This window comes from Ranitomeya imitator, chromosome 1 (genome assembly GCF_032444005.1).
Source record: "Ranitomeya imitator isolate aRanImi1 chromosome 1, aRanImi1.pri, whole genome shotgun sequence".
NCBI lineage: Eukaryota > Metazoa > Chordata > Amphibia > Anura > Dendrobatidae > Ranitomeya > Ranitomeya imitator.
In genome coordinates, this window is record NC_091282.1 from 761,539,422 (window position 1) to 761,554,047 (window position 14,626).

Consider the following 14,626-nt stretch of genomic DNA (forward strand, 5'->3'; position numbering starts at 1 on the left):
TTAGTTTTGTTTACTGTAAGTGATATTTTTATTTTGATGTAACCCCTTCTCATGTACAGCACCATGGAATTAATGGTGCTATATAAATAATAATAATAATAATAAATTAATAATCTATCTATGAGGTGGCCACAGCGGTAGCCATGTTGAGGTGCTGCTGTTTCGGCACACCCTGGCACCTCTGAAAGAAAACATAATGTCCCATCTGTTGTGATTTGTGTGTAATGTAAGTCAATCACTTTTGTATTGGAGGTCTCCTCTGGTTGCACGCTCCCAGTTCCAGATGTCATCACACACTGATTGACAGAGTCCAAGTCCATTTTTAACAACTCAACTACACTCCACAAGTTCAGTTCAGTCACAGTAATTCTCACTGATCACAGATCCTTCCTGCTGTGCTGTCCCTTGCTCTCCTGGCAATCTTTGTTCCTGAAACATACCATCCAGTACCGCAGCTTCCTGACTAGCCAGACTAGTTCTTTCTTGGGTGTCCCCTCCCGTTTTCCCCTACGAGGAAGAAATAAAGGATGGCTCTTCCAAGCCTTTTCCAGACTGTAGTTCTCGGACATTCCGAGATGTCCCAGTGAACCTAGTCGCTGCCATGCTCATGCTGCTCCTTCGTACCCATGTGACTTCCAGCCCTGAGGCCCTGAATTGCTGGTCTTTCCTTGAACTAGTTTCTGAAACAACCTCACTAAACTACATCCAGCTCTCTGACTTAACTAGGAAGTGTCCTAACTACACTTACTCTTACCCCTTCCAACTTGGAAATCCCCTTATTTCCTTATCTATCTACTGTATCTGTAAAGTGGCCACAGCGGTAGTCAGGTCGAGGTGCTGCTGTTTCGGATCACCCTGGCACCCCTGAAAGAAAACATAATGTCCCATCTGTAGTATGATTTGTGTGTAATGCAAGTCACTCACATTTGGATTGGAGTTCTTCTCAGGTTGCACGCTCCCAGTTCCAGATGTCATCACACACTGATTGACAGAGTCAAAAGTCCATTTTTATTAACCTACTTTACTCAACAGGTTCCGTCACAGTATTTCTCACTGATCACAGATCCTTCCCGCTGTGCAGTCCCTTGCTCTTCTAGCCATGTTTGTTCCTAAAACATACCATCTGGTACCACACAACACTTACTCTTGCCCCTCCCAACTTCGAAATCCCCTTATCTATCTATCTATCTATCTATCAGGTGGCCACAGTGGTAGTCATGTCGAGGTGCTGCTGTTTTGGTACACCCTGTGTTACAGAACCCCAGCACCAAGAATATGTTATGCCATATATATTATGTAAAATATAGGTTCCATGTGAAATGCATCAGTCCACAGGCTGCATCCCTGGGCAGAGGGGAAAAGATATTCTCCTTCTGACCTCCCCCACCTTTGTAATTCCCACAGTAAATACCAGCAGGCTCCGGCTCCCTGCGGCTATTGTAATGTATGTCTGGCCTGTTTTTTCTATTGGCCTGCCCTGTGTATCTGTGTTATATATTCTGTTTGCTGTGAATAAAGTGTGTTCTTTTAGACTGGAAATACGTGGAGTAGCAGTCAGCTTTTATATGCTCCCATGTAATCAAGGAATTCCAGCCAGCGTCCTTCATTCATAATCCAGCAAAAGCAAAGTGGACCTCCTGAAACACTGGGGGTGCTGAAAGAGGTACTACAGCACAGTAGACCCCGTTACACTGGTGGCAGACAGCGGGATGTGATACCCCTTCTACAGGAGGAAAGGAATGAATGAAAGACAACTACCAGAAGTTAAAGAGAACTACACTAAAAGATCTGGTGGAAGCCCAAGGGTTAATCGCCAGCAACAAAACAAAAGCGGATTTAAAAGCAGCCATCATGGAACACGACAGTGCAGCGCCCCCCAATGTGAACGTGGAGGAGACTGAATTCCAGAGGGCGGTAAAGAACAGACTGGCGTTCTATGGCCCAAACCCTGCAGTAGAGATCATACGAGAGGTGATGGCTGATGTGCGTACTGATCTGAAGGAAGAGATGGCCGAGCGGACCAGGATAGAGTTAACCAAGATGGAGATGGCAGAGTGGACCAAAGTGGAGCTGGCCAAGATGGAGATGGCAGAGCGGAGAGAGGAGAGTCAGCGAGCAAGGGGAGCTTTGGCCTCCGCCCAGGTACCTTCAACAGTAAGCCACAAAAAGATCCAGTATAATGCCTTCCGACAGTTGGGGGAGGCAGAGGAAGACATTGATGGCTTTCTGCAGGACTTTGAGCGGCAGTGTTCCCTTCATCAAGTGAAGCCGGAGGAACGGGTTCAAATTCTGGCCAGCAAGCTGACAGGCCGGGCAACGGACGCCTATTGCACGGTACCTGATGAGGACTGTATGGACTATGAGCGGATCAAAGAAGTGATCTTGGCCTGGTATGCGCTGACACCAGAGGCTTACCGCCAAAAGTTCCGCGGACTTATAAAACGAGTAACCGATACCCACGCTGAATGGGCCTGTAAATTACGGCGGTCACTGCTACAGTGGGTACAAGGGAGCCAAGCAACCACTAAGGAGGACGTCCTTCAGCTTTTCTTGTTAGAACGATTCTTTAATGGACTAAACCCCGAGACACAGGAATGGCTTCAGGACAGGCGGCCAATGACTCTTGAGGAAGCCGCTCGTCTGGCCGATGAACATCAAGACGCCAGGAGGCCTCAGTTGTCCGGATCAAAGATGGTCACTAGGGGTCCGCCCATGGACCTGGAGGGCCCCAAACCACCGAAGATTGTAGGGGGATCAGCTAGAAACCCGGCCTACCACAGTTCCCCTGGGGCGCGATGCCACACTTGCCGTCAGCTGGGCCACCTGCAAAGACAATGTCCCAACCGGACTCAGCATACCCAGTGGCCAAAGGTGGCAACAGCTACCTTCCGCCGGGCCGCTGTACACTGCTACCAAGGCGAATCTGACCCGGCATTGGGGGCTACAACTAACTAAGGGGTGGAAGACATGGAGGAAGTGCTGCATGAAGTAGACCCCGTGCAGGCAGCCCGGGCAGATAATCGACAACAACATCGACAGGTCGTGTGGGTTAATGGGAAATGCATGCAGGGACTAAGAGATTCCGGAGCAACTTTGACCCTTGGAAGCCTCATCTCGTCCAGGACCAAGAGAAGACGGACCGGACAGTGGCAGTCCATGTAGCAGGGGGAGCCATACATCGACTGCCCACTGCCAGGATTCACCTGAACTGGGGAGTTGGGGATGGTCTTGTTGAGGCCGGCTTGATGGAGGATTTGCCTGCAGACGTTTTGCTGGGAAATGACTTGGGGCCCATGTTGTCTGCCTTCTCAGTTGCCCCTCTGGCTGAGACATATCCTGTGACCACCCGGAGACAAGCTCGACCTGCGGAGGCGGAATCACTGAGAGGAGGCCCAGGTAAGACATCCCAGCCCTACACGTATTCCCATAGCCAGACACATTTCTTGGGCCACCCCAGATGAATTTAAGAGGGAGTTACTTGAGGATCCTTCATTGGAGGGATATCGTGGGAAGGCACTGGAGGGGAGAGGGGTACTGGAAGGGGAACAGTTTATATGGAAGCAGGGACTCCTCTACCGGATCACAGAGCAGAACCACACAGGGATGAGCCCCACTATAAAACGACAGCTGGTAGTTCCCAAGAAGTATAGGCAGGAGTTACTGCGAATCTCTCATGACATACCCTTGGCTGGGCACTTCAGCGTCAGTCGCACCAGGCATTGTCTGACACAAAACTTCTTTTGGCCGGGGGTAACCTATGATGTTCGTCAATACTGCCAGACCTGTGACAGTTGCCAGCGCATTGGCAAGAAGGGAGATCGATGCAAGGCCAAATTACGCCCCCTCCCCATTGTGGAGGAACCATTTAGCCGAGTAGCGGTCGATCTGATAGGGCTGTTAGCCAAACCCAGTCCGTCAAGGAAAAGGTACTGTATATATTGACAGTGGTAGATTATGCCACACGGTATCCAGAGGCGGTTGCGTTACCTACCATACTGGCAGAGACGGCGGCGGCTGCCCTGCTCCAGGTTTTCTCACGGGTTGGATTTCCCCGGGAGATTATCTCAGACCAGGGTACCCAGTTTACAGCAGAGGTGACCAACCAACTGTGGAAGCTGTGCGGCGTAAAGTCCATTAGAAGCGCCCCGTACCACCCGCAAACCAATGGGTTGTGTGAACGCTTTAACGGGACGTTAAAACAACTCATTGGGACTTTTACCAGGACCTACAGGGACTGGGAGAAATTCTTGCCTCACCTCCTGTTTGCCTATCGATAGGTGCCCCAAGAATTCACGGGGTTCTCCCCATTCGAACTGGTATACGGGAGACGGGTAAGGGGACCCCTAGACTTAGTGCTAGAACACTGGGAAGGGGAGGGCATTATAGAAGGGGTTCCTATTGTACCCTATGTGCTGGAATTCCGGGACCGCCTACAGGAGCTGACCCAGGCTGTACGTGGGAACATGCAGGTGGCCCAGCGGCGCCAGCGTGTATGGTACGATCGGAGGGCCAGAGAGCGCACCTTGGAAATAGGGCAGAAGGTCCTGGTGTTAGAGCCCACTAGGCAGAACAAGTTCCAAGCTGCTTGGCAGGGGCCCTACCAGGTAGTGGGGAAAATAGCCGACACCACCTATAATGTCGCCGATTGTGACGACCCCAGGGTTATCCGCATGTTCCACGTGAATATGCTGAAGCCCTATCGGGAGCGCCCTGAAGAGGTAGTGGCCATCTGTGCACCTGAAGCAGAGGATTTAGCTGGACTTCCCTTGCCAGATGTCTTAGGGGAGAGGACTCAGTCTAAAACATGGGACCAGGTACACTGGGGTGAAGACTTAGGTCCCCGGGAGAGACAGCAGGCGGAGGAGTTGTTGAGGCAGCGACAAAGGATGTTTTTGGGGAAACCCGGGTACACTCACCTGGCACAACACAAGGTTGAGACCCAGGATCAGACCCCCCTGTGACAACCCCCCTTCCGCGTCCCTGAGTCTGTACGAGAAGGGATGCGACAAGAGATACAAGAGATGTTGCGTTTAGGGGTCATTGAAGAGTCAGATAGTCCCTGGGCATCCCCCGTAGTGTTAGTGCCCAAGAAGGATGGGACTACACGGTTTTGTGTAGACTATCGTAAGCTCAATGAGAAAACAGTGACGGATGCGTATCCCATGCCGCGTGTGGATGAGTTATTAGACTGGCTGGCGGGGGCAAAGTATTTGACCACCATCGATCTATGCAAAGGCTACTGGCAGATTCCCCTTAGTCCTGATGCTATTCCCAAGTCGGCATTTGTCACCCCGTTTGGCTTATTCCAGTTTTGAGTTATGCCATTCGGGATAAAGACTGCCCCGGCGACCTTCCAGAGGCTGGCTGACCGGCTTCTGGATGGTCTCCAGGACTATGCGTGTGCCTACCTGGATGACATCGCCATCTACAGCGCGACATGGGAAGAGCATCTAACTCACCTAGAGACAGTATTAGACAGGATCCACAAGGCCGAATCACCCTGAACCCAAACAAGTTTCACGTGGGCAAAGCAGAGGTTCAGTATTTAGGACATTGGGTGGGAAGTGGGAAACAGAGACCAGAACCAGCCAAGATTGAGCCCATAGCCAAATGACCCACCCCATGCACTAAAACCCAGGTCATGGCTTTTCTAGGGACAGCGGGGTATTACAGGAAATTCGTTCCCAATTACAGCAGCGTGGTCAAGCCCCTCACTGATCTGACCCATAAGAACCAACCCCGCCAGGTAACCTGGACCCCAGAGTGTGAGGAAGCCTTCCGCCAGCTAAAGGACGCCCTCACCAATACCCCTGTATTGGCCGCACCCGATCCAACTAAACGTTTCCTGGTTCACACAGACGCTTCTATGTTTGGATTGGGAGCAGTACTAAGCCAAGTCGGGCCGGATGGCCAAGAACACCCGGTAGCTTACCTGAGTCGGAAACTACTGCCCCGTGAAGTGAGCTATGCGGCCATCGAGAAGGAGTGCCTGGCAATAGTATGGGCACTCAAAAAGTTACAACCATATTTGTATGGACAACAGTATTCCCTCCTAACGGACCATAATCCCCTAGTCTGGCTTAATCGGGTCCCCGGAGACAACGCCAGATTACTTCACTCTGGACTTCACCATCCACTACAGACCCGGCAAACAAAACGGTAATGCCGATAAACTAAGTCGACAAACGGAACTTGTACCAACCCATACCCAACCCTTGTACCAATAAACTTCGGTCATCCCCAAACCGATCAGTTAAGGATCAGACTGTGTATGCCGATCGCATCGCTGAAAAGGGGAGCCGTGTTACAGAACCCCAGCACCAAGAATATGTTATGCTATATACAGTATATTATGTATAATATAGGTTCCATGTGAAATGCATCAGTCCACAGGCTGCATCCCTGGGCAGAGGGGACAAGATATTCTCCTTCTGACCTCCCCCACCTTTGTAATTCCCACAGTAAATACCAGCAGGCTCCAGCCCCCTGCGGCTATTGTAATGTATGTCTGGCCTGTTTTTTCTATTGGCCTGCCCTGTGTATCTGTGTTATATATTCTGTTTGCTTTGAATAAAGTATGTTCTTTTAGACTGGAAATACGTGGAGTAGCAGTCAGCTTTTATATGCTCCCATGTAATCAAGGAATTCCAGCCAGCGTCCTTCATTCAGAATCCAGCAAAAGCAGAGTGGACCTCCTGAAACACGGGGGGTACTGAAAGAGGTACTACAGCACAGTAGACCCCGTTACACCCTGGTACCCTTAAAAGAAAACATAGTGTCCCATCTGTTGTGTGATTGTGTTTAATGTAAGTCACTCACTTTTGGATTTGAGTTCTCCTCAGGTTGCACGCTTCTGGTTCCAGATGTCATCAAACACTGATTGACAGAGTACAAGTCCAGTTTTAACAACCCAACTTTACTCAACAGGTTCAGTTCAGTCACAGTAATTTTCACTGATCACAGATCCTTCCTGCTGTGCTGTCCCTTGCACTCCTGGCAATCTTTGTTCCTGAAACATACCATCCAGTACTGCAGCTTCCCGACTAGCCAGACTAATTCTTTCTTGGGGGTCACTGTACCATATCTATCTATCTATCTATCTATCTATCTATCTATCTATCTATCTATCTATCTATCTATCTACTTTATCCAGTATATATGTTACAAAGATGTTGATTCTTGATTTTTAATTGGTTTCAGGACAAGAAACGACAGCAAACCAGCTATCATTTATTGTGATGGAATTAGGCAGGTACCCCGAGGTGCTAGCTAAGTAAGTAAATTCTTTGACCTAGCCATAAACTTTTAATGGGCTATCCAGCCGAGAAAACTGTTGTATCGATGATGATGGGGATCAATTTTTCTTAAACATCAGTCTGATTCCTTTAAACGTGTTATTTATTTCTATGTATAAAGTACATTTTGGTTCTAAGGATCAGTAGTTTTCTTACTCTTTGCCTGAAGAACCAACATGACCAATTTATTTTTTGGGGGACATACTGTAGTTCCTGCAGGTTTGATAAAGTATTGTTGTTCAGGCTGACAGCTATTTAATGTTTATGGTGAACTTTATTTTGACACAGTAACTATAAAGAGAGTTAAAGCCCCCAGGACACATTCACATTATATTATGTCAAATTGACTCTCAGCAGCACTGGCTGAATTCTAAATTGTGTAGGTGCCTCCCCACACCATCTGCCAGAGGAGATAAGGAAAGAGCAGCTGCATTTCAATGCACGATCTATTTGTTTTATAAGTCGAAAGAGAGACTAAAGTTGGCCAACACCTGGGCTCTCTACTGTCTTATTATTTGGATGTCTCTGAGAGACTTCCTGCTTCTAAGCTGGGAGATAATTCTGTGTGTGTGAAGGGGGGCACAGGGCCAGTGCTGTGGGCCAGTTTTGAATTCTCTTCACCCTGAGACCTCTCTTGTATACAGATATTTTACCATATGTGCTGTTGCATATGCTCTGCTCTTACTTGTAGGCCGGAAGCCTCTGGGTAGATTCCCTGTTTTCTTCCTTTGCAAGGCTCTGACCCTTCTCGCAGCACCACTTGAAGGGGTGCTCAGGGCTGGTGGTGTGGGCCGGTTCTGACTTATCTCCACCCTGAAACCCCACTTGTACATGGATATTTTTCCCATGAGTGTTGATGAGTGTTGTGCTGTTGCAAACGCGCTGCTCTTACTTGTAGGCCAGAGGCCTTTGTTACATCTTTGTCCTTGGGTAAGTATGTAGTGTTTGTTTTTTTTACTTTTACGCTGGTAACCAGGGTAAACATCGGGTTACTAAGCGCGGCCCCGCGCTTAGTAACCTGATGTTTACCCTGGTTACCAGTGAAGACATCGCTGGATCGGCGTCACACACGCCGATCCAGCGATGTCTGCAGGGAGTCCAGCGACGAAATAAAGTTCTGGACTTTCCTCAGCGACCAACGACCAGCAGGGGCCTGATCGTTGGTCGCTGTCACACAGAACGATTTCCTTAACGATATCGTTGCTACGTCACAAAAAGCAACGATATCGTTACCGATATCGTTATGTGTGAAGGTACCTTAACTTCATTTCCTTCTATGACAGAATCACTGACTGGGTGGATCAGGGAAATGCGGTAGATATAGTATATCTTAACTTCAGCAAAGCATTTGACATAGTATCTCACACAATCCTTATTGAAAAAATGACTAAGTATGGAATGGACAAGGCAACTGTTAGGTGGATTTATAACTGGCTTATTGATCGGACCCAAAGAGTGGTCGTAAATGGCTGCATATCCAGTTGGAAGAATGTCTCAAGTGGGGTACCACAGGGATCTGTCCTGGGCCCTGTACTGTTCAACATCTGTATTAATGATTTAGATGAAGGAATTGAGAGTAAACTGATTAAATTTGCTGATGACAAAAAGCTAGGAGGGACAGCTATTACTAGAGAAGAGAGAGAGAGGATTCAAAAATATATAAATAAATTGGAGCAGTGGACAGCAACTAACAGAATGATTTTTAACAGGGAAAAATGCAAAGTACTACATCTGATCAATAAAAATGAAAAAAGCATATACAGAATGGGAGGAATAGGGCTAAGCAACAGCACATGTGAAAAAGACTTGGGTATACTAATAGATAGCAGACCGAACATGAGTCAACAGTGTGATGCAGCAGCAAAAAAGGCAAATACAATTCTGGGATGTATTAACAGAAGCATACAGTCTAGATCACGTGAAGTCATTGTTGCCCTTTACTTCTCTTTGGTCAGACCTCATCTGGAATACTGTGTCCAGTTTTGGGCACCACATTTTAAAAAAGACATCAACAAACTGGAGCAAGTTAAGAGAAGAGCGACCAGAATGATGACTGGTCTGCAAACCATGTCCTATGAGGAATGTTTACAGGATTTGGGAATGTTTAGCTTGCAATAAAGAAGTCTGAGAGAAGACTTAATATCTGTCTACAAATATCTCAAGAGCTGTCACATTGTAGAAGGATCATCTTTATTCTCATTTGCACAAAGAAAGACTAGAAGCAATGGGATGAAACTGCATGGGAGGAGACACAGATTAGATATTAGAAAAAGAAACTTTTTGACAGTGAGGGTGATCAATGAGTGGAACAGGCTGCGATGAGAGGTGGTGAGTTCTCCTTCAATGTAAGTCTTCAAACAGAGGCTGGACAGACATCTGTCTGGGATGATTTAGTGAATCCTGCTTTGAGCAGGGGGTTGGACCAGAAGACCCAGGAGGACCCTTCCAACTCTAACATTCTACGATTCTATGATTCACCAAATCCCAGATAACATGCACCTCATCCCCTGTCCCTTGCTCCTTTATGAAGTTGAAGCCCTTGATGTAGTTAAAATCGACCACCTGGCCCTCTGTCCACTTTTCCTCAAACAGGGGTCACTTCAGCCCAGCGAGCCACACTCGGGCTAGCACGTCCACCCTCATCTGCTCCTCAATGACGTCGGGCATCTCCTGTGGCCATAGGATTCCCCTTGGTTTTGGCCTCACAGGAGTTGGGAGCTCCAAACTCCCTGGTTCCATTCGAACCTCACACCTCTCAGGCCAAGCCCGCTTTTGGGATATGAGGGCAGGTTTCGGGGCTTCCTTCTTTTCTTCCGCCTCTTCTTTCACAGGACCCTCACTTTTTTCCAGAGGCAGTGCGGTCGGCCTAAAAGGATCAGACTGACCTGGTGATGGAACATTCTCCAGTGCCAGCATCTGGTCTTCCGCAGGCATCCGGCATCAGTACAGTAACTAGATCTCATGTTGATACAGGCAGGGTTGGACTGGCCCACCGGGAAACCGGAGAATCCTTCGGTGGGCCCGCCCCCTGGCCAGCACCACAACTCGTGCCTCCTTCATTTGCCTGCTCTGCCCTGTATACAGATCTCGTGCACTGAGCAGTGAGTGCGTTCTTCTCTCCCGATGCCGATGGGCTGTCTGCACTGCTCAGCAACAAGTGATGTGAAATGAGAGCTTCCCCTTACCTGCTGCTGCTGGCTTCTATTGATCTCATTGCGCTAACTGGTCTCTCAGCTGCGGAGTCCTGGATGAGATCAATAAAAGGCGGCAGCAGCGGGTGATGAGAAAGCTCTCACTTCACATCACTAGTTGCTGAGCAGTGAAGATGACCGGCACGAGGTATAGAACAAAGCACTCACAGCACAGCCGGCTCAATCACAGACTGTGAGACTGCACACACAGCAGCACAAGGGCGTCTGGAATCGACTTGATTTTTGGAGGGAATGATGTCACCGGAAGGGGCTGGTCCTTCTTCAGTCCAATGAAGACCCGATAGTATGAAGCAGGGCCATGCTAGGAGAGGAGAGGAGGGAAATGACATGATGCACCATGGAGCTGTGTGAGGAGAGGACTGAAGAGCTGCATGTACAATAGACCCTTCTACAAATGGTAACAAGGACCCAGGGCTCAGTGTGAGTACTCTGAGGATGTATTTTGGAAAGGGTTGATGTAACTTGAGCGGGGCTGCATAGGGAACATGATGAAGAGGAACTGTGTGGAGAATGAGGGGGATGATGAGGGGCTTTTTCTGAGGGAGAAAAAGCCTCTCTGTGCAGCAGTGAGATCATGGCAGTTCACCTGGAGAAATTTCTCAAACTGAACTGTGGTGAACTCTCTCAATTCTCACTAGCTGTGATCTTACCAAGCTGTGATCTAGCTGTGATCTTACCAAGGTCACCGCAGTTCAGCCGGGCTGAGAACGCAGCCTCAGTGACTCGCTGTAACCTCAATTACGTCAATACTGCTCACTGAAGCTGCGCTCCCAGCAACGTATTCATTAGTGGTTCTCAGCTTGGTTGGTCACATCTTGGCTGTGTCCAGATTGAAAACTGTTTATCCCCCAGACATGGATTACGGTATGGGACAGAACGACTGACAGGTGAGGGATGTTGTTGTTTTTCATTTTATTACAGAAGACTGTGGTGTAATGTATAATGATTAGATCTGTCTCTTTAACCCCTTTACCCCCAAGGGTGGTTTCCACTTTTTACAATTCTGACCACTGTCCCTTTATGAGGTTATAACTCTGGAACGCTTCAATGGATCCCAGTGATTCTGACATTGTTTTCTCGTGACATATTGTACTTCATGATAGTGGTAAAATTTCTTTGATATTACCTGTGTTTATTTGTGAAAAAAATGGAAATTTGGCAAAAATTTAGAAAATTACGCAACTTTGAATTTTTATGCAATTAAACCACAGAGATATGTCACAGAAAATACTTAATAAGTAACATTTCCCACATGTCTACTTTACATCAGCACAATTTTGGAACCAAAATTTTTTTTTGTTAGGGAGTTATAAGGGTTAAAAGTTGACCAGCAATTTCTCATTTTTACAACACCATTTTTTTTTAGGGACCACATCTCATTTGAAGTCATTTTGAGGGGTCTATATGATAGAAAATACACAAATGTGACACCATTCTAAAAACTGCACCCCTCAAGGTGCTCAAAACCACATTCAAAAAGTTTATTAACCCTTCAGGTGTTTCACAGAAATTTTTGGAATGTTTAAATAAAAATGAACATTTCACTTTTTTTCACAAAAAATTTACTTCAGCTCCAATTTGTTTTTATTTTACCAAGGGTAACAGGAGAAAATGGACCCAAAAGTTGTTGTACAATTTGTCCTGAGTACACCGAAACCCCATATGTGGGGGTAAAACACTCTTTGGGCGCATGGGAGAGCTCGGAAGGGAACGAGCGCCGTTTGACTTTTCAATGCAAAATTGCTCTGAGTAGGCACTTGGTAAGCCACCTCCCTCTCTGTAGGACCCAGATGCCGTGGCCATTTTGGATCCGGGCCTGCTGCAGGGATGGGAGGTAAGAGGTAAGAGATTCTCGCAGCAATGTGATCACATCACGTTGCTGCGGGGGTCTCAAGGAAGCCCGCAGGGAGCCCCCTCCCTGCGCGATGCTTCCCTGTACCGCCGTCACACCGCGATCATGTTTGATCGCGGTGTGTCGGGGGTTAATGTGCCGGGGGCGGTCCGTGACTGCTCCTGGCACACAGTGCCGGATGTCAGCTGCGATAGGCAATTGACACCCGGCCGCGATCGGCCGCGCTTCCCCTGTGAGCGCGGCCGATCGCGCTGGACGTACTATTCCGTCCTTGGGAATTAGGGCCCACCCCACATGGATGGAATAGTACGTCCAATGGCAGAAAGGGGTTAAGGAAGTGAGATCTGAACCCAGACATTACCCTACACGGGAAAGAAGGGCTCCATCGAGACTTATTGAAGAGATATAATTGGAAAAAAAAAAGGAAAAAGACAACACAGACATATGGTTTCTCTTGGACATTTTCGTGTTGTTTCATTGTCAATATTTGTTTTAGGTTGTTAATATATATATCTACTATATAATTGTTTAAGGGTCACTTCCGTCTGTCTGTCTGTCCTTCTGTCACGGTTATTCATTCGCTAATTGGTCTCGGCAGCTGTCTGTCATGACCAATCAGCGACGGGCACAGTCCGATTAGTCCCTCCCTACTCCCCTGCACTCACTGCCCGACGCCCGCTCCATGATCCCCTCCACTCACCGCTCACACAGGGTTAATGGCAGCGGTAACGGCCCATTGTGTAACGCACTCCGTTACAGCTGCTATTAACCCTGTGTGTCCCCAACTATTTACTATTGATGCTGCCTATGCAGCATCAATAGTAAAAATATGTCATGTTAAAAATAATAAAAAAAACAAAAAACCTGCTATACTCACCCTCCGCCGCCTTTCCCGCTCCTCGCGATGCTCCCAGGACCGCACCATTGCAAGTGGCAGCTTCCGGTCTCAGGGCTGGTGTGCGACAAGGACCTGCCGTGACGTCACGGTCATGTGACCGCGACATAATCACAGGTCCTGATCATACCAGCCCTGGGACCGGAAGCTGCAGCTTGCAATGGAGCGGTCCCGGGAGCGTCGCGAGGTGCGGGAAAGGTGGCGGATGGTAAGTATAGCAGGACTTCAACGGGCCTTCGGAAGGTGAGTATATGTTTATTTTTTTTTTTAAGTCTCTATACTATGTGGCTTTGTGCTGTATACTCCGTCGCTGTGCAATATACTACGTGCCTGGGCAATATACTACATGACTGGGCAATATACTACATGGCTGGGAAATATACTACGTGACTGGGCAATATACTACGTGACTGGCCAATATACTATGTGGGTGGGCAATATAATACGTGGCTGGGCAATATACTACGTGGCTGGGCAATATACTACGTCGCTGGGCAATATACTATGTGATTGGGCAATATACTACGTCACTGGGCAATATACTACGTGGCTGGGCAATATACTACGTGGCTCTGCTATATACTACATGGCTGGGCAATATACTACGTCACTGGGAAATATACTATGTGGCTGGGCAATATACTACGTGGCTGGGCAATATACTACGTGGGCTGGGCAATATACTACGTGGCTGGGCAATTTACTACGTGGCTGGGCAATATACTACGTCACTGGGCAATATACTACGTGACTGGGCAATATACTACGTGACTAGGCAATATACTACGTGACTAGCCAATATACAACATGGCTGGGCAATATACTACGTGACTGGGCAATAAACTACGTGACTGGTCAATATACTACGTGACTGGGCAATATACTACGTGGCTGGGCAATATACTACGTGACTGGGCAATATACTACTTCGCTGGGCAATATACTACGTGGGCTGTGCAATATACTACGTGGACATGCATATTCTATAATACCCGATGCGTTAGAATCGGGCCACCATCTAGTATATATATATATATATATATATATATACAGTATGTATATATATATATATATATATATATATATATATATATATATATATATATATATATATATATATATATATAGGATGATGTAATGTATAATGATTAGATCTGTCTCTTTAAGAAAGTGAGGGCGGGCGTTTATTTGCAGTTTCAGTTTCAGTTCTAGTCAGTTCTAGTCTGAGGAGAAAATGTTATGTTAAGGTTATGCTGTGTGCTGGAGGAAAAGAGGAGACGAAAAAACTACAGTTAAAGCTTACTCTCTTAAATTACTTGCACCGTGTGGACATTACAGGTGGCTTTTATGGAATGGGCGATGACGTGAGTAT

At 47.4% G+C, this 14,626-nt stretch overlaps 1 protein-coding gene across 2 annotated transcripts in view; it reads left to right on the top strand.

Annotated features, from left to right (window-relative positions):
- Positions 1-14,626, top strand: part of LOC138645876 (cholesterol 24-hydroxylase-like) — a 127,534-nt gene that overhangs the window by 53,803 nt on the left and 59,105 nt on the right. For both annotated transcript variants that reach the window (XM_069735379.1, XM_069735384.1), the window contains one exon: positions 7,201-7,273. In XM_069735379.1, coding sequence (XP_069591480.1) covers positions 7,201-7,273 — 73 coding nt within the window. The remainder of the gene's footprint in view (positions 1-7,200; positions 7,274-14,626) is intronic.